Here is a 26,197-nt window from a genome sequence, read left to right on the forward strand (position 1 = left end):
GCATGATGAACCGCAGCATAACTTCGTCGCGAAAAAGGAAGGGGTTAACAAAGCAGACAAATTTCATGACTCCATCGAAAGGAGAGGCTTTCTCGAAGCCAGAGATTTTCATGCCTCCGTTGGGCAAGGCCATCAACCCGAGTTCCCATATCCATCTGTGGTACTGATGAGGAGTTTCAACGAGCCTTGACCATCAGCATTCTTCGTCACCAATTTCAAGATGTTCTGCGCATCAAGCTTCTGGCCAAGCTTCACGCGTCCATACTGGCGACTGTACGTCTGGGCCTGCACCGACTCCTGCGGAAAGTGTTTGTCGAATTCGAGAGTCTTGAGGATCCTAGAGATCAAATCGTCGTCGAAGTTCAAGCCAGAAACTTCAACTTCGAAAAATGATTTTTGATCTTTTGATACCATGATCAAGTTGTGCTGAGGGGAGGTCGCGGTAATGCGGAGTTTCTTCAATGACATGACTGCGTTGGATAGAGCCCGTAGAACCGAAGGTTTCGAAGCTGTTGGAGATGCAGGCGAAGTATTCGGTGGCTTCCTATCAGGCGAGACGCTTTGCGCCTCGTCATTATGCATTTGCTTGATGTGTCGGCGCAGATCCTTTGGGTACAGGAAAGTTTTTGGCGTGCCATTGTGACAATGCGGGCAAATGTTGCGGTGCTGGTCTTTGGGCTTGTGGGTGCGTTCAAAATGTTTCGTTCGGTCGCAAGCGCGATCGAATATCTCTGAGCACCGGTCACAAGGAAATCCGCCTTTTTCTTGTTTGTGTCGCTTGACGCTGGGTTTCTTAACCAAGCTTGCGACATCATTGCTTGTATCCTGACGCCCTCTTTTGGACGGTGAGCGATATAGGCCCATGTGAGGCTCGGTAGGGCTTGGAAGGAGTGCACCAGTCGATGGCGATGATCGCGTGAGCAGCGGTGGCTTTCCTGTCGTACTGACATATGGCTCGGAGTGGAATTGGTGTAGTATTGCTGGATCTGGCACCGGGTGTTCGGTTTTGACTGTTACTGCCGGCTCGTATGCGGAGGGAATGACGAAGTCATCCAGGTCGAAGTCGGCATCCGCGTTGTGCGGTTCGTCCAGACCGTGCACGTCTCCTGCCTGGCGATCGGCGCCATTGTACTCAGGCTCAGGTGTCCGCAATGCTATTGTACTGTTCGCGCGAGATGGGCCATCGGAAAGTGCGGGCAGGGCAGGGCCCGGAATGTCCAAACCATTCGCATTGAATGCAGTCTCGGGCTGTCCTGCGAGGTATCGTTCATACTCCGCGTTCTCTTCGTTGATATCAACGAAAAGGTCCGCGTTCAAGACATCTGCCACCAGCTCAGGATCGAGTGCGAGTGATTCGTCGTGGGTGTTGTTGTGCAGGGTAGCATCCCCGCCGTTCAGCTGGGTCGTGCCAGCCATGTCTGCCGCCGGCCTTGACGCTCAGCCCGGGTGGCCTGAGAAGAGCACGCAAGGGACATATAACGATGGTCGATGTGAAGGATGAACATGCTGGCGGCAGTCGCGAGCTTGTCAACTCATGCGACGACAAGGCTGAGAGGCCGCACGAAGGATGCGTGCATCGTGAGGGCGCGCTGTAGCTGGCAGCTGGCGGCACGGAAATAGAGTTCAGCTTCGCCAGCAATGGCCGAAAGTGGTCCGAGCTCCCGCTGATGCGATAAAAATTGAAACATCCCCAGTGCTAGGAAACAGGTATGGGCGCATTTGTAGGATGAAGGATGCTCGCGAGCAGGATTATAGAGTAGTCTATTCACGGCGTCGTTGTCTTGAGAATGTTGGAAGGCAGGGGCGTGTCGGGGTCCGCAAAAGTGAATGCAGCGCACAAATGCTCCCAGAACACCAAAGTGCAACATGAACGCCCTACGAACCGTGGAACACAATTGAGAGGCCTTGCAAATGGTGATACTGAACGCCAAAAGTGCAAAAGGACAGCCGGTGAAGGCTGATAATCACATGCTGATCAATTTATCGATCATATGTACTTTCGTCGAGACTTGAACTCGAGACCTTCAGTGTGTTAGACTGACGTGATAACCAACTACACCACGAAAGCCTTGAATTGATGGTTGCGACCGCCTGGAGACGTTTATAATACTAAAAAAATTGTTGGGGAGCAAGGGTGAAGAGATGGAGCCGGGGTCGGGATCCTCGGGTCAGATTCTGCACGCTACAGACCCCACAGCTCTCCGAAGGTTCAGAGAGCACTTACTGACACTCCGCTACACATTCTACCACTCGGTATCACCGCCATACTCTTTGGAATACAGGCCAGTTGGTTGGAATATCGTTGGATCCCTCTTCTGGCCCATGATCCATCAGGGCAACATCAAGAGCCATCAGACAGAACGAGAAAGAACCATAAATCATGCGTCAGGCGTGGCATTGTAGCTCATGGTAGACTTAGCTCTTTTCACCGTGGGTTGTTCCCCAAAGTGCAGACTGGTGACATATTGGCACACCGACTCCAGCAGTCACAATTCACAATGCAGTCAGATTGGCCACTCGACGCAAGGATCCACTTCTCTACGCAATAACTATGACTGAATTTCGCAAGATATATATGCCATCTGAAGCCGACAATCATCCCATGAGCATGTCGAAGCCTCGTACGTACCCAGATCGGCTGTACACAAGCATGCAACATACATTTGTAGTATCAGCATTGCCGTAGCTTCAAGACGGCCTGGTTGTTGGGTGTATACTCACCGAACGATGGGCTCACCTTGTTCTATTCTTCATGACTCGATCGAGCCTGTGGATCAACACACTGCGATACCAAATGTATCTTATACCTCTGCTGTCCAAGGACGACCCACGACTCACTGCCAAGCAAAGGACGTTACTCTGTTTCCGACGCGATCGACGTCTCCGAGTGGCTACCATTGGACTTGCCATGAATGGCCAGCCGGGTTTTCGTTAGAAGCATTTGAGCTTCACGGGATTGGCAACGGTACGGAAATTGCTCACTCCATGCACAAGATCATATTCAGGCCGCTGTGCCGATGGAGACGAGATGTGGGATGTCGATAACTCGAGCACGCAGTCAGCTCGAGTTGCAAGTATTGCGCATGCCGCTCACTTAATTAATTCAAAAGCAGAGTCTACCCTTTTGCTCGACCATCATATCAGGCATTGACGATGCAAGACTCGTTGATATCGCAGAGACTACGCTCAGGTGGAATCGCACACACAGGCTGTGGCAATTCTTTTCAGGTCTCAGCTCTGGACATCCTGACGTGCGATCGTGCCAAGCAGTAGCAGCGTGAAACGAAAAAGCTCTGGGTGATTGATTTGGTTGTTCATAAGCATCTGAGGCGGCACACTCCCTTGACGCACAAATGCGTGTTGATGCACCCCGCGTTGTAATGTTTGAAGCTCACCGTGAGGTTGATTGACAAGGAAAGTCGACAGGCACTTCCTACTGGTACGCTTCTCGCAGCTCATAAGATGTAATGACCACGGTGCTCTCTGAGAGCATTCAAGGGATCGGAATAAGGAAGCGCGTGCTCAAGAACTGAAGCAACCAACAACTCGAATTTCGACAAGACATGGAGCTTGCAAATTAGTACCCTACAGCCTTAAGGGCTAGTGCTACGCCAACCATCCATCCATGCTACGCTACCACTCTGCCACCCGTGATTACTTTCACATCGCTCGGATGTTCAAAGTATGTCCGAGATAGATGTTACGCCCGGCCAGTAACACTTTCATCCCCGACTGACTAGAAGTACCGAACGCGATCCGACAACACAAAGCATGCATCTGGCATAACAATACAGCTGTGAACCTAATAGACCCTGCTCAGTAGTCGTGAGTGATCTCAAGATTGCAGTCTGGTGTCATGCCGGTATACAGTATCGGATAGCTACCACATGGACGACGGATACTTCTACAGTCCATCGATCATACCTCAAGCACGGCGTCTGCCAATTCAGTCCCGCCAAAGAATGTCCAAGAATGTATTTCACTCCAACACCGTGGTCGTTGAGATGCTCACAGATACCATGCGGATTCTCGGCTCAAACATATCGCCTCTCCCTGCGTTTGAGATTGCAAATTACTCCCTCTTGCTGTGTGAACCTGGGCTTGTTAGCAGCGATACCCTTTGTGCCGATGCTCGACTAACCAGTGATTGACCACACGCCATTCTTTCTCAGGATAGGTCAGCTCAACATCATATCGTCGAAGGAGCTCTGGAATGACCTTCGTCATTTCGATCCCTGTAGGCATTAGCTAGCCCTTGTTATAGAGAAGCCACGCTCACTGGAAATGTGTCTCCCAATGCACTTTCTAGAGCCTCCTCCAAAGTTGAGTTCCCATAGATTATCCATTTCTCTCAATTGCTCTCTTGAAGCCTCAGTCCATCGCTCTGGCTTGAATGAGGTCGCCTGAGGGAAGACGTCCTCCTTGTGGTTGGTCACCCATGGATTGATTCCAACAATCGTGCCGCCCTTCAAATAATGACCATCAATCTCAACGCCTTGCTTGGGAACATGTCTCTCCATTAGCAATCCGACACTTGAGTGCAATCTCACGCTCTCTTTCAGCACAGCACATAGATACGGCAATTCACAAGCTTCCTTGTATGTCACCGGCCTGCTCAACTTCGCTTTTCTGTCCGCCGCATCGATGTCGCTGACGAGTCTGCGCATGCATTCTGGATTCCGGCAAAGAAAGTATATCACAGCCCGCAATGCAATCGCTGTTGTGTCAGATCCAGCAAAGACATTTCCGGAAAGGTGCACGACAATATCCCTCGTGCTCATCTTGTCCGGGTCGGAGTTCTTAACATAAGCCCACCTGCTCAGCATGTCTCGCCCTTCGTGATCGGCACTGATGAGTTCTCCATCGTGTTGGATACTCGCTCGATTTTTGATTGCTTTCAATGTGAAGACAAGGACCTGATTCTGCAAGCAAACGACGGAAGGTAAGCATGTACTCAAAGCAAGTCTCTCAAGTTTGCAGGGGAATTGAGGCAACAGGACTCACCCATGTCTCCGTGGCTGGCATGGCTTTGGTGAAGAGTGGATTGCCAAGCAGTACACCATGCAGTTCAGGTACTTGTCCACACAGGCTTGCGTACGTTAGCATTCCCTCAATTGCTTTCATCATGCCATCGACGTCTTTTCCATGCTCGAGAAAGCCTAGTTTGCTGGCGAATGTGACTTCCTACCAGATCGTTAGTCGTTGGATTAATGGAGGTGTTGCCAACTTACTCCCACAACATCGAACGCATAATACTGCAACCAAACACCCAAGTCCACTGACTCCTCTCGGCTCTCAACGTCACCAAGCTTGTCCATCAAAAGCTCGATACAGCTATCGATTGCGTCCTCGCTCTCCAAAATTTTCGACAACGAGTATGCATTGCCGACCTTTCGCTTTTCGATTCGATGATGCTCGGGATCCCGTGTTGAGAACAAATTCAGCTCAACTCGTTTCTTCCAGGAAATGGACTGGATGGGGTAGAATGCGGTCTGTTGAGTTAGCTCAGGATCTCGAACCGCCCGCAAAACCTTTCTCCGGGTAGGAGTGCGCGCGTACCTTTATATAATCCTCCTTCGCCCCGTAGAACACAGAAATCCATTTTGGATCTGCTACTGAGACCACATTGGGTGCAATTCTGACCAGATTACCGTACTTCTTATGTAGTTTGATCGCATCCAGATGAGCAGATCCTTTCCAGACATTGTAAAGACGCCATAGCTTGGTATATCCTGCTACTGGAGGTCCAGGGATTGAAGTCAGGCCTGATTGAAACTTGTTCCGAACAGCGATCAACACAACGACTGTGAAAGGGACCAAAAGCAGATATCCCTTGGTGGCTTGAAGTAGCTCATCTATAGCTGATGAAAGCGAAGACATGGCTGTTGGTTGCAAATTGTGCAGTAGTAAGGTCTCGACTACGGATAAACGATGGGCGTTGATGGCCCTGGGCTACGCAGCTGTTTATGCGTTTGGAAATGGATTGCTGCCCCACCCTCGATACCATGCTGTGCCCACATACTGTATCAGCTCATTCGATCACAATTGTGGGGCGGTACAACCAGACGGAAGGATTGTAAGCGTAGCTGCAGCTGTATCTCCGAAAGGCATTATGCAGCTCATAACCAAACATACCTATATAACGTAGACTCTTGGAGTCAAAAGCGCTCTGTCGTTGAACAAAACGAGCAGCACAGACTTGAAGCGTGTGAGAAAACTGCGATCGTCTATGGTCGCTGACAAGTATATCGGCTCGAAGTCATCAACCCTCGCCCGTTAGAATAAGGATAACTCAAGATCCGACCCTCTTTCTCGGCCGTCCAGCATTCTGCCACGCAGTCATGTAGTCATCTTCATTCCAATCGTCTCGCTCGAGATCATAGTATCCTCGCGGATGATTCGATCGCGGCACGACGCCGAGGGCACGACCTTCACGTAAGGAATCAGAACAACACCAAAGCTTGTAGGAACGCTTCTCACCATTGATAGAATGATCGGAGACCAAATGGAGAAGTGCAGCACCACAGTCTTCGCCCTCACAAAATGGGGCTCCACCATTCAGAAGCTGCTCTGAAGCCTGCGGCGGGCGAATGCGGGTTGCTACGAACCTGGTGGAATCTGTCAGCTTGCCTTGAGATCATCGCTGTGGACGGCAGCTTTTACCACGGGGCCAGCATATTAATTCGGATTCCTTGTGATGGTCCCGATTGCCGAACGCTCTTCATCAAAGCCCTGAGGCCCATTTTGGCCGTGTTGTATTGTGGTCCGCCGGCGTAATCAAGGTAGGAAGCCATACTTCCAGTTAGAATGATACATCTGTCCCTATTGCCAGTGCTTGGCTGCTTAGGCAGGTAGAATAGTGCAAGCTTGACAGTATAGACGACTCCAACGAGGTTAATCTGCAAGATGTCGAGGTTCGGTTCAATCGGTCCGCCATCGTCAGTCTCGGCCTGTTCAAACACGCTATCCGTCCCAGATACTCCAGCGTTCGCGATCACGATATCAATTGTCTTGCTCGGCGATTTCTCCAACGCTGTCTTGAACAGACTAAGTTGGTCTTGCCATTTCAGGACATCGCAATGCACGAACGCGACTTTGTCTGCCAATTCAGAAGCGATTTTGGTTCCAAGCTCGATGGCAACATCGCCGAAGGTGACGAACGCACCGACTGCTACAAGTGCTCGTAGGTATTGCTCTCCAATGCCAGATGCTCCCCCTGTTAAGACAACACTTTTGCCGGCCAGTGTGCTTGCGTCAAAGGTTGCATCCGCGGGGATAGCTTCAGCTCGAGTGAAGTCGGTGTTAGGGGCCATGATGTGATTTTCAAAACAGTAGCCCGGTGATTCTTCTGCGGGATGCTCCTGACCTTTCGGTCAAAGCCCCAGCTTCATATAAGCTGCAGCACATGGACGAACGGGCCAAGCCATCTTGCTTGGTAGTCTCGTCCGCCAAACAGAATTGTAGATCTCGAAACGTGGGCGTACGATGCTTCGATTATCAATAAAGACGCGAGAGCGAAGGGAAGCTTGCAGTCCCAAGATAGCAATTGTGCGGAGAGGATTGATCTGCAGGCGTAAAGCTGCCAATTCAAAAGCACTTTCCATGAACTCTAGTATTGATATTAGCGTATTGTGGCTAGTTTCGGGCTACGGAAGGATCATCTCTTACTTCTTGTAGTTATTGCACGCAATACGATACAAGCTTTCGTATCGCACATCACACTGAACTCAAAACTCGACTGCTAGTTCTGCTGTCTCTAAAGTGGCTCATAGGTTGCATGATTGTGTGAGCGAAGCTTCTGGCCAAGTACGACAGAGGTCAGCAATAAGTAAAATGCAAGAAGTTGGAACACACCTATATCGTTAATGTATTATGGAACATGCTCCGAGACCTTTCAATTCCCCTTGTTTTCCAAGCCAGTCTCTCCATCCGACTTTTCCATATCAGAAGATGGCTCGACAACCGTATCTAGAACTTCCTCTTCTGTAAAGCCTGGCTCTTGCGCAATCGTGGCCTTCAGCGAATCATCACGCCTTTCAGGAGGAAGCAGCCGGCCGTAGTATCTCGGGAAGACGCAGCCAAAGACAATAGCTGACAGACCAATCATAGACAGAATGAAGCCTGTGATCATCATTGGGTCATAGCGCAGAGTGTGGAATTCTGGGAAAGCAAAGCTGAAGATGATGGCGAGAACGGGACCGCTGATGTAGCGAAGCAGAATTGGCCAGAAGACGGGGATTCTCCAGTTCTTTCCACGGCCGACGATGAGATTGAGGTCTCGTCGAAGCTGGTTGCCCTGCACAGATATGTTATCATAGGGACTGCTTGCAGATTCAAGTAATCAGACTTACCGAGTAGAATGCAAGGTACCACAATCTGCTGCTAAAAGCATTGTTGCCCCAAAATCTCGCTGCACGAATGCTTGGTGTCCTGGCGATCAACACTGCCCCTACGGCGCAGATGATGAAGAATCCAAAGCCAGCACCTACACCGATCGGCGGCGAGCCAGTACCATGCGCAACGGTGATACCAATGAGAAGACCTCCAAAATACGCCAAATTGTACGTAATGAACGACGGGAGTCCGGTCTGTTCGACCACATCCGTCCAGCGATAGATGGTGGTCGAGCCAACAACTTCAGCAAAGACCACGAAGATTAGAGCGACATTATTCACCCATCTGTCGACGCCATCCAGGAGGTAGTAGCCGAATTGTGTGCAGTAGGGCAAGCAGAGCAAGAACGAGAAGATGGTCAAAGTCGTGACTACCCAGGGTCGCGAGATCTTTGTGTTAGAATCGCAAATTAGGGTCGCAACCACGTCCAGCATCACAAAAGCAGAGCTGTATCCGAGAACTATCAGTGTGAAGAAGAGGAGGAATGCTGTCGCCGTATCAGTAAAAGATCTCAAAACAGTCAGGTCACTTCCAAACTCACCCCAGAAGTTAGCACCAGGCATCTGCAACACAGCTTCTGGAAGTGTGTAAAACCCGACAACGAAGGCCCCCAATCTCTCGCCATCCTGAGGCCAAAGACGGAGAAATCCAACGACTCCAAATACCGCAAAAGCTGCAAAGTTCTCAAATAGCACGTTGCTTCCGCAGATCAAGAGCGAATCCATGACCGCATTCGAGTACTTCTGATTGTACGAAGCGTACGAAGTGAAATATCCGAAGCCGATTCCAGTACTGAAAAAGACCTGACCCACAGCAGTCTGCCAAACGGTTCCAGATTTCAGTTGATCGCCTCTCCATGTCGCCCAAAGAAGTCGAATTCCCTCTCCAGCATTTTCCAGGCTCACAGATCGTCCCACAAAGATTATCGTGGTGACAATCGGAATTCCCATGCTGAAGTACACCACACGGCCAGTCAATCCCACTCCTCTGACGATCGACAGCCACATGATGAACCAGATGAACACGGACCACCCGACCGTCTCTCCAATGAGGCTCACATCATTGTACTGAGTATAACTCGCCACGCTACCTCCACCAGGCGTCAAACTTCCAGCAGGTGGCGTCGGATTCGCCACAACATCATCATTATAAAACTCATTAATCCTTCCCTCCCACGGCAAAGGACTTGTGAATGAGTGTCGGAAATAACTCATAATCCAAGCCAGATTCACAGTAAAATACTGCACGACCACGAAACTGACAAAGACGGGTCCAATTCCTACGCCTCGAAGTCGGCGGTTGATGCCATTGAAAGCGATCATGCTGCCGCCGCGGTAGGCTTGGCCGATGGAGACTTCGAGGATTAAAGCCGGGATGGCGATAAGGAAGACCGCGAGGAGGTAGGGAATGAACCATTGGAGGCCGTAGTTGTTGTAGACGACGGAAGGGTAGCGGAGGAGGTTTCCTTGGCCGGCGCAGCCGCCCATGGCGGCGAGGAGGAAGGCGGCACGGGAGGGCCATTGATCACGGCCATCGGAGGATTTGCTGGGTGGTGGGGCGATGGTGTCGACGACCTTCTTGAGAAAGGACGGGAGAGGCATTGTGGCTGGAGCTCTTGCGCTTTGCTAGGACTTGAAGGTGTTGAATTTGCTCGGTTGGTAAGTATGTAGTTCTTGTGTTCGAGTCGACTATCGGGTGGCTCTCAAGGATGCCACTCGATGTTGAGTATGAAAACCGTATCAAGGACGTACGGATCCATACATGGCTTGTCTTGTGAAGTGTGTGTAGTCTTTTTGTCTGTATCGACTTCAACGTCTAGCCAGACACGATTATCAAATATAAGATCAACGTCCAGACCAGAGAAACAGGGAAGTGAAAATGGTAGCAGCACGCGAACTCCACTATAGAAGAGAAAGCAAAAACCCACACCCTGTACCACCCTAATCCTATCAACTCACCCATTTCTTCGGTACCGCCAGCAACTCTGTCATCGCCAAGTTACCATAGCACGAGCCCTCCACGCCAATGAAAGGAAGAAATTCCCACGCGAGAGCCGCGCGCGATGTGCAAACTCCGCGCAAGCACGGCGCAGAGAAGTGGCCGCGCAAAAGCACGACATCGAACGAACTGTTCGATGAACGTGCATGGGAACGAAATTGTGGCGTCTCGTTGGTCCGAGTGACGATAGCCCAGCGACGCCGCGAGATCCTTTGTCTTGGTGGTGGAGACGGTCTTGGAAAGAAGGGTTGCAGTGGACCAGCCGGCCGTGCCGATGCCAAGAGGCGGCCGCTGAACGAGTACAATGAATAGAGAAGGCGAACTGGGTTGGTTAGAGGAGCGATAACAGGACCGAGAGAATTGTACAGTTGGATGTTGTACAAGGGTATCTATTCTATACTCAAATTTCATCGCTTACTCTTCTTGCTCTTTTTGCCGCCGCCACCACCTATTTTCTCAGCCTCTTCTTGAGCCTCCCTCAATGCCTCGCCAGCTTTCCGCTTCTTCTCTTCTCCCTTTTTGCTACTCTTGACGGCAATGGTACTAACGCTCTTCCCCTTCTTCGCCGCATCCTTGACCTGCTTTTCAGCGTCTTCCCATCCGGCCTCGCCCTCCTGAATAGCATATTTGTCCAGAGGTAAAGCATCAATCATCTTTCGATTACGTTGCCTTTCCTCCTCGTTGAACTCCTCCGCACCTTCTGCTAGATCGTCTGCGAGGTTCTTGCTCACGGCAGCACCGTCGATCGCTTGCTCCGCATCTTCATCGTCAGGCGCAGCATGCGCTCGCCCGTTAGTGGCAGGCATGGACGCTTCGATTGCACCAGAAAGGATCTTTTCTAAGTGCGTGCTGACTTTGCGCATCACCTTAATGAACATGGCCATGAGTTGTGAAACAGTCAAATTGAGCTCTTTCTCCATGTCCTCCAACATCTTGCGCTGCAGCCCGATTGCGCAGAGTAGGGCTTTTTGCACGCCAGAGAGCACGATTCCATTGTCGTCTTTGATGCGGCCAGTAAAGAAAAGAGATGCAATTGTGGGCATCAAATCCAAGATGACGTGATAGTCCAGCATGTTATCTGCATACGATTTTATTCTCTTGATATCATAGGGAGAGAATAGCTTATCAAGCTCAGATTTGTCGAGCGGGCGGGCCTTCTCAGAATCTTCAAGTAGTTTGATGCCCTTGTTTGTGCTATCATCGATCGAGAGGATTAGCACGGTAGGGAAAACACGGAACTGGTAAGAAGATAGGTTCAAGATCCGGCGGTGAAAGTCCTGTGCGTAGGCGCCGAGCCAGCTTGGATCCGTTGTGTCACTGTTGGTTGGCTTGAGCATCACCATCGTGTGCTCTCCAGTCAGGTCGTTTGCAGTCTGTCGAAGATATACGGGCACGTAGCCACCTCGGTACCAGAACTTGTGGAGCTGCTGCGTCAAACCATATGAAACGCCAGTGTAGTCCAGCTTTGGAGGTTTCCGTTGATGCAGCCGCGCGAAAAGCGGAGGCATAGATTTGATGTCGCGAACCTTGATCGTCTCCGTCTGCAACGAGCCCTCAGCAAGCTCCTCGTCGGTGACCCGCCTTGCTGACTCCTCATTCATGGCGAGCACATCTGCAGACTCGTCCAAGCTGATGTGCTTGCCCTCGTAGAACTCGTTCAGAAGCTGAAGTGCACGAGATCCGTAGCCCATGTTCCCATAGTCCGGGTTCGTGGCAATGCGAACAATTCGTGCTCCACTCAGGCTGGCGAACTCGGAATCCTGGAATTGCTGGCTGACAAGCCATGGGATAAGATCGCCACCAGCTCTTTGACCTCGCGAAAGGCTGTTCAGCACACTTTCCCTGCTGATCTGTCCTTCCAAGGCCACCTGAACGACGCAAAGAATTTCTGGCAGCTTATTGGCATCATCTGCAGTCGGCGCTACCAGCACGAACAGTTGATGCGCGGGCGCATCAGACATGAGTTGTAGATCGTTTGGCGAGTTCTTGTAATGTGAAGCGACATAAAGCGCCATCATCTGTTGTAAGAACTTTTCGGTGATTGGGTGGAATGAAAAGAGGGTGTCGCGGTTCACTTGCAACAATTCGCATTGTGAAGGATGAGGAGTTCCATGAATCCTCGATTTTCGCGGCAGTGTGGCATCAAGACAAAGCAGTGTGTTCATCCATTTCTCAACAGCATCTCCCGAAGCGTATCGAATCGGCTCATTCAGTTCGATTTCTCGTAGCGATCGAGCGGTCCTCGGTGTGTAGTCTTGCTCCTTCTTGTTCCCGTCCCGGTTCGCGATCTTGGTGTCGCCGTTCGGCTTGCCAACACTCCGTGATTGATCCCGTAGTTGTTGAATCAGCTTCAAGGAGAGCGAGCGGCCTGTTCCTTCGTATCCATTGATTGTGGACGCCATAAAGACCAGATATGGACCGAGCAGTTTTCGCACAAGCGGCAGAGGAATGGCGGCAGCCTCGTCGATGACTAGCAGCTCCGCCTGTCCAAGGGTGTACGAGTCCTGCGGCTGGATATACTGAATCGTCTGTCGGTGCTCTCTGTGTACGTTCACACGGACGATGGCCTTGTTGAAGTCTGGGTTGGTCGATTGCACAATGTCGTAGTCTGTGTGATCGAGATAGCCAAACTCATCGAAGCCCTTGAAGACGAATTCAAACAGTGTCTTCAAGTTCTCGGGAGATGGTGATGTGATGAAGATGTTGCTGTAGCCGCACGCGATTGCTGCAGCTATTGCCATGCCCAAAGCAGCCGACTTTCCTCGTCCTCTGCCTGCTGTGAGTGTCACCGTGCTCGCCAGTGTCTTCTCCATTATGGCCTCGACGAAAGTCATGAGGGCCTTTGCTTGGTCTACTGTCCTCGCAAGCTTTACCAAATCGCCAACTGGCTTCTCGCCTTCAAGACTCTCTTTGATCTCAGCAAGCTCCTCTTTCGACTTTTGACTATGTGTTGTGACCTCTTCGCTCTTGAGCTCGACCACACCTCGTGCGCCAGAGACACTGCTCAGCACATTCATTTCGTCATCAATGACCAATGCGCCTCCGCAACTACCCAAGCTCATCAGAAATCTCTCGTTGAACCTCGCCACGACGTCTCCGTGAGCTTCTGTGCGGTATCGCGCGTGTACATCCATGTTCATGGTATACAGCTGTTTCAGACTGGTAATATTCTTCAGTAGGAGCAAGACCATGCCTCCCCCTTCCACTGTCTCCATTGTCCTCGCCAGCAAATTCGGTGTCAGGCCTTCAAAGTCTTGCAGCACGCACATGCCAAAGGTCTGACCGAGAATCTTCTCCGTCTCCTTGTAGTAGACATATCGCACATCTCGCGTGCTGACGAACAGCTCAAAGGGATCTTGCTCGTCCACGTCGCGCTGGCCTCGCTTAATCTCCGCCTTGATCTTCTTTTCCCGCTTCTTGCGGTGACTGCTGAAGCCCAGCAATTCTTTTTTGTAGGCCCATAGTACGGACTTGCTGATTTTGATGTCGAGATTCAGCAAAATGTGGTACAAATTGACAATGACGTCCTTGGCATGGTCACCGACAACGACGAAGAGGGATCGATGTCGGAGGAGCTGCGAGTTGCGGATGAGGGCAGGAATGCGCGCGTCGATGGCCTTCTTCGGCATGATGGCGGTCGAGGAGGATGATGGCGCGGAGCTCGAATTAGGTCGCCTTCGTCGGCTGGGACTGCTACGCCATGGTCAGACCTCTCATATCGTGTATTGAGGCTGGTGCAAAAATCGGTGTTGGAAGCTCGCCGTCTGTGCACGGAATTTTTTGGGACGAAGCATCAAAGTTTATCCCCACAATGTCGCACATGGGACAGCAGGGATGTGGGAATTACGGAGCCGAGCCCGGTTTGCAGGTTTTGGCTTGTGAAGGAATGATAGCGCCGTTGCCATTGCAGCAGCCATCAGCCCACCCTCGCGTACAGCATCCACCACAGCACGGGCAGTCCTCAGTCTCCCGCCTCCTTTTCAACGTACGGAACGACTCCACGATCATCAACGACTTCCACGCTAGAATCGAGCAGACGCCCGCTTACGAGCATCAGCCACACTTGCGCCCGCGACCAGCAGTGTTACCGCGCCCAGTCAGCTTCGTCAGACAATGGCTGATCCCGAGGCATGATGGTGAACGCCAAGTGGCCAGCTATAAGGTGAAACTCTCCGTCTGACGCGCATAACTGTCGTAGCTCACGCTGACTTCTTTGTACCGCAGTGGCCTTGTCCTGGGCACCGTCGTCCTCACGCGCGCGCTTCCCACGAGCTTCGCATTCGATCGCCCGGTCCACAGTTGCACCGCGATTCTGCTTGGTGCAGGCGGCGCAGTAGTTGCATTGAGTCGAGGGCTTCCACAAGACCAAGAGCAGCGCCGGCGCAAAGATGGAGGACAGTACGATCAGCTGCTGCCGTTGAACGAGGTCGGCCAGCCACATCCCAGCAGGGAACCCAGTCCCAGTCGCGAGGATGTCACACACGCGAGCAGTCAGCGCAAGCTGCGGATAACATTCCTCACATTAGTCGCGCTCATCTGCCTCCGAGTAGACTTGCTGCGACGCGTCGTTGACAATGCGCAATGCGCCGGAACGCATTGGACCACGTGGGTGCCGCTGGTGTTCGGCGCGTGGCACTACTGGTCCTCACGAAGCCTTCGAAGGACGAAGACAACAGGCGATAACGAAGAACACGATGGATCGTCGAGGCTCCGCAAGCTTGCGACCTCTGCAGTTGCTCCAGTAATAGCCACCTTCGCTATTGCTCTGGGCGGTGGGTTAGTGCTCAGTGCAGTGCGAAGTCCAGCATCGACGTACATATGCGCCGCTTCACTGCCTTATCGGATCACAGTACCATGGCTTCAGCGCATTGCTTCCATCCTGGACATTGCGATTCTGTACTACATGGATCAACTTGTTTCCTCACCAGGTGCAAAGAATGCATTGAGTACTGCAAATCGATTTGCAGTGGTCGGTCTGGCGCTGCTGGTATGCCTACCGTATGCAAAGATCCGCTCTTTCCAACTAACAAAGGAAACAGGTCTGCGCCGGATTCTGGCTCGTAGTAGGCGGCGTATACTGGTACGTCCAAGAAACCGGACGCATATGGCTCTTGACGATACCTTCAGTCTACTTGTGGAGCGTAATGAAGCTTAATGTCTATATTGCATTTACTTTGACTTGCGCTTTGCAAACTGTAGGTTTGCCGCAGAACTCCAAGTGAATTGCGCTGACATTGATCAGGTTCATCACATTGGTCTCTTATCGACGAGCGTAGTCACCACCTGCATGAGTGTACTTACGGCCTCGATACTTTCGGCGTGGACCAATAGCCACCCTTTTCCAACAGTCTACTTCGGCTCGGCGTTCTGCGGCATTGCATTGTTGCTCCTTGGTGCATGGCTTTATCTTCAGACCGAGACTACATGGACAACGCATCACAACAGTCGAGATGAACGACTACTGCGCAAAGTGCCCGCGTGGTTCTCTGCTGCATGTCTCGCAACCATGCTCCTCTGGCTAGGATTCTGGCTGTGCTATCACAGAGAGGTTGCGTTCCATCCCATCGACATGCTTCTGTATCAAGCCGAAGCGGCGCATGAAACATTTGTCGCACAGTCAGCGACCAGCAACACATTAGCAGAAGCCGTACAGACATACCGCGAACGACATAACCGACTCCCTCCGCCAGGATTCGATGCTTGGTACGAGTTTGCGACTAGTCGCAAGTCATCGATCGTCGACAACTTCGACAGTATACATCGCGACTTGCTTCCCTTTCATGCCTTGACCCCGGCAGAAATTCGAGAACGGACCTGGAACCTGATTGCTAACCCTTGGAACGATGCAGCGGGCATCTCGATACGCGCTGGCAAGGTCGCCATCTCGCCAAACGTTGTACCAACTCATCTCTGGATGCTGGAAGGGATCGTAGACATGATCAGCAAATTCGCTGACAAATTACCTGATATGGACCTCGCATTCAACCTGAACGACGAATGTAGGGTTTCCGTACCGTATGAGCATGTGGAACGGATGCGGCAAGTAGGCGCACGTGGCAACATACCGAGAAACGTCGACAAGACTTGGACGTCGGCTCGCAGCCAGCAATGGAAGTCGATACCCGATGAACCTTTGCACGACAGTTCACTGGTGGAAGCTTCTTGGCAGCCAACATTCCATCGCTTTGGCAACATCGGCTGTCCTGCGAACTCTCCTGCACGCGCGGAGCGAACATGGGATACAGGTTCGTTATGTCGATTATGCGCTTACCCACATTCGATGGGCGCCTTCCTGTCGAATTGGACCACTGCAGGCGACATTTGCCACCAACCAGATCTGGCAGACTTGCACGGGCTATACCTATCGCCAGCAGCATTCAAAGCTAGCTTTGAACTGTACCCAGTGTTCTCTCAAAGCAAAGCGGGCGGCTTCAACGATATTCTGTACCCGAGTGCCTGGAACTATATCGACAAAGCCAAATACGAACCAAACCAAGAACACCCAGATGGATCATTTGCAGAGAAGAAATCGACCCTGTTCTGGAGAGGCGCGACATCAGAGGGCTTCTCCTTCCACGGAAACGTAGGACAATGGCGCGGCATGGCCAGACAACGCTTCGTGCATCTCAGCAGCAACATCAACAATAGCAATCCCGACCAGGCGCTCCTCGTCAAGTCTCCCCGCCATCCTCAGAACCTCGAATACAAGACCTTTTCCATACAACAACTTTCCAGCTTCCTGGCCACAGACGTCCACTTCGTCGATTCCATCGTCCGTTGCGCTGGTAGAGACTGCTCCGATCAAGAGAAAGAGTTCTACCCATTGGAGCGACCTCTGGATTTTCAAGCGCACTGGCAATACAAGTACCTCCTCGACCTCGATGGAGCAGGTTTCTCCGGCCGATTTCTTCCGTTCCTCAAAAGTAACTCTCTACCCTTTAAAGCCGCCCTCTTCCGCGAATGGTGGGACGACCGCGTCGAAGCTTGGGTGCATTTCGTCCCACTAGATCTACGCGGTCAAGGCCTCTGGGCCACATTGGCGTATTTCCAAGGATTGTACGCGAAAATCGGCGGAGTAGACGTGAGTGTCGAAGCACATCATCAAGAGGCGGAGAGAATTGCTCGACAAGGCAAAGAATGGGCGGAACAAGTGTTACGAAAAGAGGATATGGAAATTTACATGTTCAGGTTGTTGCTGGAATGGGGACGATTAACGGATGATAAGAGGGATAATTTGGGGTTTGTGGTGGATTGATTGATTTTAAGCGATGCATGAGTGATGAAGACGAATGTGTAATGAGATTCAACTGGCGTGATGGAGGGGTTTCGGTACCTTTTACAATATCATAATAGTCCAACAATGGCCCGGATTCTAGCCTTTGACTTGTATTACCCCTAGTGGCTATTGCCGTAGTGGATGCTGTCGAAGACAGATTCTTACAAAAAGCCTGCTCGTCATGGCACCTGGCTCACTTCAGCAGAATTCCTGGTCCTAGGCCTGCAGATACACCAGATGGTGTGAGGAGATTTCAAGACAGAAGCATGGTACAGCGCTGAAATAGGATCTGTCTCTACCTCCTATGGCAGGGAAAGGTTGTCAATCTTCTGAGAAATTTTTACATCGTACTCTGTAATCTAGACTATACACGCGTGCATACCATTCGTACAAGAATTGCTTTCTCCAAAGAGGTGCACTACGCCCTCTTAATTGCCGCTACTTATTCTTTCGCTTCTTAGCAGCAGTCGGTGAAGCGGCCACAACACCATTCGGCTTCCCATTCAACGTCCCATTACTCGGATTCGTTCCCTTCACGACCTCATCATCAAACTCCACCCCTCTGACAAAGACCTCACTCAGAGCCTCCAGCCCGGCAACAAAAATGCAAAGCACCGAAGCGATAATGAACATACTAATGCTCTCTCCAATTTCCAACCAACTTCCCTCATCTCTCACTTCCCAGAAGAAGCGCAATGTCAAATAGTCGCCGATGCCCATAACGATGGCGAAAAGACTCCCGCCTCGCAGTTTTAAGCGCCTGGTCAGAATGCCCAAGTTTGCGGAGATAAGGGCGAAAGGTGCGAGGAGTTTGAGAACCAGGAGGGCGCCCTGCGAAAATGGGTCGAAGACGGGGATAAGGCGGTAAACGGCGTCGAGGGAGAAAGAGCTGACGGAGGCAATGTTGCCGGTGGAGTAGAAACCAGATTGGAGGAAGAAGAGGAAGAACAAACAGATGCGAGCGTCGGAGAGGGTGAGACTTCTGTAGTCGCCTGTGTGGGCGGCTTTCTCACGCTGTTGCGCCGCGTCCAATGCCGGTGCCAGTGGGGTTGTGATGTCCAATTTCTTGTTCAGACCGTTGGCGTGGGAGGCGTCACCGTTACTTGCGGCGTGTGTGCTGTCGCCCAATGTACTAGGTGAGGTTTTGGCTGCCGTTGTAGTGGTGTCGGCGCTGCTTCCACCAAAGCGTTGATGTATTCTGTGTTCGAGTCGCACCCAGCTGACGAGAGTGATGGCGATCGCGAAATAGAAGAGACCCTCGTAGGAGATGGTGAGAATGATGAACACCGGTCCGAAGGCAAGGAAGATGATGGCAAGACGGTGAAGGTAGTGGTTCCGGGGTCGGAGCGCGTGGGCAAATGGCAGGATGAGGGATGTGACTAAGAGATAGATTGTCAGTGATAACCCCATAGAGACGATTCGTGTGTACAACGATAGCAGGATTATCTGTCTTCCATGCGCGATTTCTGTACAGCGGTGGTCCGAGACGCTCATTCGTGGAGGTACTGCGTTGTTCCTGCGGCGTCCGAGCATCATGTTCAGCAGCCGGAGTTCGATCCGGGAGCGTGAGGTTCTGACCCAAATGCAAGTAAAGTGCCCTTGGAGGGATCGCCAGTGGAGGGACATAGATGTTCTTGGTCCACATCCACGTGACTGTCATCTTCGTCCAAGCGGATGTCCTCTGCGCTCGGGCACCTTTTTCACATGGCGACTCATTGGTGCCATCGAGTTGCACAGCAGAGATCTCATCTTGCAGGTGGACCATCAACAGTTTGCGACCCGGAGAAGCATAGATGTAGTCGTACCAGTATTGCTCGTCTGTCGTCGCCAGCCACTACTTGCGCGTTCCAAACATGAGCTTGAATGGCAGCCGGAAGAGCAGTTCGAAAAGTAATGCGACCAAGCAGCACAGTGGGAGGTAGATGAGCAGGAATGGACCCATCCAAACCCGAGTCGTCAAGTCGTAAGCTTTGAATGACCTCCAAGGATGCTGCAGGATGCAGAGAACATCCTCCAGCTCGTCTGCACTGCTGGCATAGATTCCCATTGTTGACATGTGCCGACGGCTGTACAGCACGTGTCGTATGAATGCTGATAATGTTCGAATGCTGGCTCCACGGGGCCAGCCCAGCGCGTGATGAGATGGGTTGTATGCGTGAGAAGTAAGGGAAAAGACGTGCACTTACCCAAAGTAATCCACCCAAGGATCTGCGTACCAAGAGGCAAGCCCGTCTTTGCTTGCAGAGAAGCGACGCTCGATCTGGTGACAAGCATAGCAAGTGCCACCAGCCCTACCTGCGCGCCGAGGATTAACCTCGAGACGTAATCTGCTTCTGCCGCTTCGAGGTCTTCCTTCGATGTTGAGCTCTGCACCAGCAAGCTCTTTTCCAAGGCAATGTACAGAACACCAATGAGAAGAATGAGGAATCCTCCCAAAAGGCTGGAAAGTTGTCAGCTTCGGTTTTGATTCGTTGCAATCGGTCTACATACATGAGACCAGAGCTTTCGACTTTGTTGGCTGGCAGCAGAGTGAAAATGCTCATGGATGCACAAGAAAGTGCCCACGTCGTGCAAAGAAGCCCGTTGGATTTGACGAAGTCAGTGCCATAAAGGAGAGGCCAAGCTGTAGCTACCAGATAAAGAATGGTGTAAATCTCTCGATGGTAGTAGCTTTGCACCTGTGCGACGAGTCAGCTTCCGGCGAATGCGTTGTTCGGAATCGACCTACCATGACTTCGAGCAAAGCGAGATAGCCCAGCACATTGGCTGCCAGCTTAGTGATTTCGCCCTTCGAGAAGTTTGCAAAGAGCTTGTTCTTGCCTTGAATCAATGCCTGGCGACGCGCAAAGACTTCCTCCCAGAACAGGACAGGGAAGAGCGCATAAGCATAGTAGGTTACGGGAGATGCTTGGAAAACCAGCAGACTGTACAAACCAACCAGAATCGATACGGAGGTGATGATGAGACCCGGAGTTCGCTGCACGTCCACCTTGCCATCCAGAATATGCACATCGACGGCGGTGGTAAAGGCAAATGCGATCCACCCAAGGTAGCCTGCTGTGACCAGAGTCCTGAGGAAGAGCCATGCATATGTTTGCAAGTAACGGAGACCAGCAAGACCAAGTTGAATCAGTTCATCAGATTGATCGATAGCTTTCTGATACTCACGTCTCCGGATCAGCTGCTCGATTGATGCTATGCGATTCTCGACACTGTGCTCGGCATCGGCGAATCCCGAGTACGGCTTGTAGCGCAGTACTGTCGCCATCTTTTCCCGCTCCTTGACGTGGTACATTTCCAGGATTTCCTTGGCGTTGACAAGCAAGGCTTTTGCCTTTTCTTCATCACTTGCGTCCAGGAAAGAAAGCGGGAGCTCTCCGACAGAGTTGACAGGGAACTCAAGTCCAGCAAGATAGGCCATGAGCGCAGCAACATCGGCTTGAGCAACGTCGTGCCGCTGCACGTGGTCAAAGCGCCAGTCACTAGAAAAGCCATCTTCGTGTCCAGGAGCTTTTCCTTGATTCACAGTCTGCGGTTTCGCGACACCTGATCCCCAGGCGATTAACGGCGTTCTCGTGTTATCGGGATGTCCGTCGCCATGGCTGCCCCAGTCACTCATGCCATGGTCTGCTGTGAAGACGAAGGCTGTCTCATCGTCATCGTAGAAGTTGTTGATGACTTCTGTAATTTCCTGAACTCCTTTATCAACGATCTGAATGTTCCTCAAATACTCCTGCGAATACGGTCGGTATGCGTGTCCCGTGGTGTCCAAGCCGAGCAAATGCAAGAAGAAGACCAGTTTGTCCTGCCTCAACTTGTTGTTCAATTCTGGGTCTGTTTCCGCATCCTTGAACAGCTTCTTCACGCGATCAAACACCCAATAGTCCAGCTCTGTGGCATCCTTGCTGAAATCCTCGAACTCGTGGCCGTACGTGGCATCTTCAACTCGCCCAGGCACAGCTCCCGTGGAGAACATGGGAAGGATGTCCGGACTGCCCCAACTCCATGTATGTCTGCTCCTGTTGAATACGCTGTCGAAGTTGACCGGGTTCAATTTCCATCCCGTCGTCACTGCTGCCACATCCTCATACAGCCCCGCAATCAACGCTACGTGTCCGGGCCTCGATTCGGTGGGTACACGGGTATGAGAAACGCCAAAAGTGCCATGCTCGAGGACTCGCGATCGAAGGAAGGGGGCCATGGGGACGACATCTTGGGAAGCAGACTCGTTGGCGGGTCGAGAGGGGTCGGGGAAGAATTGAAAGGCCTTGTCGGCGCGGAGTCCATCGCCTGAGAAGCGAATCGTCAGTGCTGAGTAGAGCAGACAGACTTGATGCACAGCATACCGACGTATAACACCAATCGCTTGGCGGGAGCTTCGTGATCTTCGACCCGGTACGCTCGCATGCCACGCACAATGGGCGAGACGAAGTAGATGTCGAAGATGGAGTAGACGTAGATGAGGTGGAAGACCACCGCCACGCCCAAGAAGCCCACTCGCCCGAGTCGCGCCATGTTGTGAGACTCGCGCGCTCGTCTGTGTTGTTCACATTGATTACGAAAGTCGAGATGGAGCGAGCTGGCACATTTGTTCGACGAACGCGTTCACAGGCGCGGACCGAGTTCCATTAAGGTTGCCGCTAAGCATCACACGCAGGGGTCACTCCGCCGCATCTCTCCCCCGAGAACACGTAATCCAATCGCTCCTGTCCACACATCCACGTTGATAAATACCAGCCGATATACGCTGCCCGGAGCATCAGACAGCGGCTGCGGCCCAGGTGGACTGTCTGAAGCGACAACAAGATGGCGAACAGCATCTTTTGGAAGCAAGTCCTGTTCACCAAGAGGGAAATCGGTCCAGGGCCTTCTATGAAGGACGAATATCGAATGAGCAGTCTTGACCGTCAAGCTTGTGGATCATTCGAGTCTCAGTCAGATAGAGCAGAGCTACTCTGCCCAGTGGGCTCAAATGACTCTCTTGAGCCACGAGAAAAGACTACTGTTCGGTGATTGCTTCTACAGTCGCTTTACGCCTTCTCAAAACCAGTGAATGCAATACTGTCCGGATCCCACTCAACGATTGGAGCAGCATCACGCTTCTCCTCGCCACCCATCACAGAGCCAAGGTGCTTCCTGATGAATCTGGTGAAGAATTTGGGATTCGCAAGAGCCGCCGCAAGAGCCTCACGTTTCTCGAATCCGGTAAATGCGATGCTGTCTGGATCCCACTCGAAGATCGGCTTGGCCTCAGCATTACGCTTCTTCCATCCGGTGAATGCGATACTCTCCGGATCCCACTCGAAGATCGGCTTCGCATCGGCTTCGCGTTTGCTGTTGACATGATTGACGACCACCTGGGGCTGACTCCACTGCATTATTCATTGGCATTAGCACTGAGATTTGATAGAGCAGTAAGTGTGATCATTGCACTCACACCGAATGGCTTTGGAAACCATGGCTGGGCTTCACGCTTCTCCCACCCAGTGAAAGCAATGCTATCGGGGTCCCATTCGAAGATTGGAGCGGCCAGTGCAGAGCCAGCGATCGTTGTAATGGAGCACAACACGGCGCCTGTCGGTATCAATGTCATTTACTCAACCTCCGCTTCGAATTCTTGGCACAATGGAGCACGGAACTCACACTTCATTCTGTTGGTAGCAGGAAGGAAAGGGGAAAAACGATATCCAAGAAGCGAACAGAATGTCTAAGTGACCAGCACTTGCACTCGATCCGCGGTTTGTTCTGATTCGACAACTGCACGACCATCATGTCCCATATATGCTTTCTCGACGAACTGGAGCCTAGCGCTCGTTTGCGTCGAGCCCTACATAGCAATGCGTAGCTGTCTCTCCGAATAAAGTGCGCCGTTTCATGTTTCGGCGGATTGAAGCAAGCAACACCTCGGAGGTCACCCTAAACACGGCTTGGCTAGGTCATGAGCGAATGAGCCTCTGGTTCACAGCTTGAGCACCAGATCTGCTCGTACGGGCACGACAAAACTTTCCATGGCGTGTCCGAGTCCCCGTTCGGCATCAAAGATACTAGCGAAAATACCAGGCAAAATGACCGGCTGGGCACAAATGGGCGGCACCCGGTATGTACAGTCTTTCCGTAGGAACATTCCTACTGTGTTCCGAACCTTCGGCCCTTGGGTCAAGGACGTCCAACGATAGGGACACTGAAGGCGAATCGATCAGCCGCGCTTGAGAAGAGCAACTACGCAACGAGAGGAATATATACAAACGGCAGAAATTGTGCCTCGAGGCCGAGGGATGTTTGAAGACTTGGTCTCAACATCCGCCGCAACAACTGATCTGAAGCAGCAGGATCACGATGCCCCAATTTGAGAAACCTGTCCTGTAGAGAAACTGGTCATGGAAGCTGCCTTTCTCACCAGATGACCACACATGCTGCCTTACAACACAAACCCCAGACGACTTGGAACACTTCTCCACGTCGGAACGAGACGACATGCGAGACTCTCCTTCTGTTATTATCGACTATCTCTCTTAGACATGCCCAGTCCTTCCTTGCAGCCTCCTCTCATCGCTAACGCCTTCAACAGTTGCCTATGATGCGAGTCAGAAAGAACGGACTGCGTTTGCAGAACTCACAGCGAGTCTCGCACGTACGCTTAAATACGTCGCCGCAAAGATCTTGATTCTTCGGTCGAGTTTTCTTCGGTGGAGAACGGGTCTCGATTGCTAAATCGTCCATTTTTGACGCTGGAAGTGCTATAATGCAGGTGAATAGCAGGAAGAGGCCGCTCAGGCTTGAGAGAACCTTCATTTTGGGTGGAACAAGCTCGCGGGTGCAGTAGGGGAGAGGAACAAAAGACTTTGCCTACTTCGCGAAGTTCGACAGTCTCCTATGTCTTCGACTACTGTACTCAGAAGCCCTCAACATCAATTCGGCGCCGAGATTGAACTACTTTTAAGAACGGCCTAGGGCTTACGGAGCTAAGATGAATGTCTTAAGCAGCCCATGTTTTGTTCGGATGAATGTCATCGAGATGCCACGTAGTGTGCGAAAGCTTTTGTTCGACACATGCCACGTTCTTGAAATATTTAGTTCACACCCCGCGATCCAGCTCCAAGACAATTACCTACTTTGGGGTCAAGAACAGGCATCGTACAATCTTGTAGCCCGGCCAATGTATTGCGGAATATACTATTACATCAAGAGATGCAGGCATTTCGCGTTCGTGAACCGAAGAGCCTCGACGTGAGCATCTCCGCAACCATAGCCGAGAGAACACGCTTGCAACCAAAAAATGTCCCACACATATCTTGTAGAAAACACTGGTATGGAGGCTACATTCCAAGTCCATCGTCCCCAAATACATAACGTCCAAGGGGCAAATACGTTTCCGCCATCCTACATGTCTCGCTCATAACCATAGTTCGGCGAAATAACACAATTCCATCGTCTGGTAGAGGGGTACTTGCGTACGAGACTTGTCACTGTAGACCTTGCGTGCTCCTTCAGTTGCAGTTCCCTATCGCTACGTCAGAGAAGAAGCACAACAACAACGGCCAGGCCAAAAGGTCGGCTCCACTCACGATTGTACTGCGAAGTACAGACGTATCCTGTTTTCGAATTGGACTTTGGTCCTAACGTGGGAGGCTTTTGATCACGAGGAGGTGGTGCTGGAGCGGCGTAGGTGCACGCAATTAATAGAGCGCTGATGATCGATAAAGAGAACTTCATTGTTTCAGAAGTGGGCGAGACAAGCCGTGGAAGGCCGAAAAGGAAGACAATAACTAACGAATGACTGAATGAATGTGCAGGAACTTTGAGCTGAAACGTATCAGTTCTACCTCCTCTTTTATTGCTGTCGTGCCAAGACCCCGCGATCTATAGTCACTACAGCTTACTAGTTGCAGAAGGGATACCGAACTGAGATTACATGTCTCGGGCCCACTACCAACATCTAGAGTTCTTGGCCGGATATAGAAAATGCAATGGGTAGGTAACAAATGCGTGTGCGAGGTAGAGTCGTACTGGGGCCAGAGCTTGACAGGTGATCGCCTTTCTCGAGGATACTTCATGCACCGGGCGAATCATATAGAAACCAGGCATGTTGAGGCATGTGATTGTAGAAGGCTAGTCCAAGATTCAATCAAGCCTGTGATCATTCTTCACTATCTCAATCCGGGCGACGTGGTCGGCTCACGTGTCTTGGCATGATGCATTTAACCTAGACAGGGCCGAAGTATGAGAACAGGAATCTAGGCCTAGACTTCGTACCCCGGCGATTGTGAAGGTCTCTCATCCTAGGAATCCGAGCAATACGATCGGTAGACAAGTGCCCGCTGAAAATCCTGCTGGATGTGAGTGCTAGATTCGCGATGCTTAGAGGTACAACAGCAGAAGAAGAGGGAGACCGAGTACCAGACATGTGCAAAGCAGTTTCGAGTTCGCGTCGATTATGGACCTGAGCGATGCTCACAGGATTCCTTGTCCCGCATGTCCTGTCCTTTCGTCTCAGGGCACTCGCATTGACGGAACGCCAACAGCTCAGAA

The 26,197-nt window shown here is 51.5% G+C and overlaps 8 protein-coding genes across 8 annotated transcripts; 1 reads left to right on the forward strand and 7 right to left on the reverse strand.

The window, feature by feature from the left end:
* Positions 1-132: 132 nt before the first annotated feature.
* CKM354_000703400 (uncharacterized protein) lies at positions 133-1,416 on the reverse strand (the record flags this gene model as incomplete). The annotated part of the gene is made up of 1 exon (XM_044802373.1): positions 133-1,416. One exon carries the CDS (start codon positions 1,414-1,416, stop codon positions 133-135), a length of 1,284 nt encoding a protein of 427 aa, XP_044658308.1.
* Positions 1,417-4,034: 2,618 nt separating this feature from the next.
* Positions 4,035-5,880, reverse strand: CKM354_000703500 (uncharacterized protein; the record flags this gene model as incomplete). The annotated part of the gene is made up of 6 exons (XM_044802374.1): positions 4,035-4,095; positions 4,142-4,235; positions 4,280-4,922; positions 5,005-5,184; positions 5,232-5,492; positions 5,560-5,880. The coding sequence occupies 6 exons, from the start codon at positions 5,878-5,880 to the stop codon at positions 4,035-4,037; spliced, it is 1,560 nt and encodes a 519-aa protein (XP_044658309.1).
* A 412-nt stretch (positions 5,881-6,292) lies between these two features.
* On the reverse strand, positions 6,293-7,313 carry CKM354_000703600 (uncharacterized protein; the record flags this gene model as incomplete). Its single annotated transcript, XM_044802375.1, has 3 exons — positions 6,293-6,429; positions 6,481-6,608; positions 6,664-7,313. The coding sequence occupies 3 exons, from the start codon at positions 7,311-7,313 to the stop codon at positions 6,293-6,295; spliced, it is 915 nt and encodes a 304-aa protein (XP_044658310.1).
* Positions 7,314-7,894: 581 nt separating this feature from the next.
* Positions 7,895-9,995, reverse strand: CKM354_000703700 (uncharacterized protein; the record flags this gene model as incomplete). The annotated part of the gene is made up of 3 exons (XM_044802376.1): positions 7,895-8,296; positions 8,352-8,881; positions 8,936-9,995. 3 exons carry the CDS (start codon positions 9,993-9,995, stop codon positions 7,895-7,897), a joined length of 1,992 nt encoding a protein of 663 aa, XP_044658311.1.
* An 804-nt stretch (positions 9,996-10,799) lies between these two features.
* On the reverse strand, positions 10,800-14,021 carry CKM354_000703800 (ribosome biosynthesis protein KRE33; the record flags this gene model as incomplete). The annotated part of the gene is made up of 1 exon (XM_044802377.1): positions 10,800-14,021. The coding sequence occupies one exon, from the start codon at positions 14,019-14,021 to the stop codon at positions 10,800-10,802; it is 3,222 nt and encodes a 1,073-aa protein (XP_044658312.1).
* A 501-nt stretch (positions 14,022-14,522) lies between these two features.
* CKM354_000703900 (uncharacterized protein) lies at positions 14,523-17,647 on the forward strand (the record flags this gene model as incomplete). The annotated part of the gene is made up of 4 exons (XM_044802378.1): positions 14,523-14,554; positions 14,617-15,379; positions 15,432-15,587; positions 15,635-17,647. 4 exons carry the CDS (start codon positions 14,523-14,525, stop codon positions 17,645-17,647), a joined length of 2,964 nt encoding a protein of 987 aa, XP_044658313.1.
* Positions 17,648-18,106: 459 nt separating this feature from the next.
* On the reverse strand, positions 18,107-22,183 carry CKM354_000704000 (mannose-ethanolamine phosphotransferase MCD4; the record flags this gene model as incomplete). Its single annotated transcript, XM_044802379.1, has 5 exons — positions 18,107-19,047; positions 19,855-20,108; positions 20,159-20,346; positions 20,397-21,958; positions 22,015-22,183. The coding sequence occupies 5 exons, from the start codon at positions 22,181-22,183 to the stop codon at positions 18,107-18,109; spliced, it is 3,114 nt and encodes a 1,037-aa protein (XP_044658314.1).
* A 515-nt stretch (positions 22,184-22,698) lies between these two features.
* CKM354_000704100 (uncharacterized protein) lies at positions 22,699-23,318 on the reverse strand (the record flags this gene model as incomplete). The annotated part of the gene is made up of 3 exons (XM_044802380.1): positions 22,699-23,040; positions 23,106-23,242; positions 23,312-23,318. The coding sequence occupies 3 exons, from the start codon at positions 23,316-23,318 to the stop codon at positions 22,699-22,701; spliced, it is 486 nt and encodes a 161-aa protein (XP_044658315.1).
* Positions 23,319-26,197: the final 2,879 nt, after the last annotated feature.

The sequence above is a fragment of the Cercospora kikuchii genome (genome assembly GCF_019650295.1).
Source record: "Cercospora kikuchii DNA, contig_00004, whole genome shotgun sequence".
NCBI lineage: Eukaryota > Fungi > Ascomycota > Dothideomycetes > Mycosphaerellales > Mycosphaerellaceae > Cercospora > Cercospora kikuchii.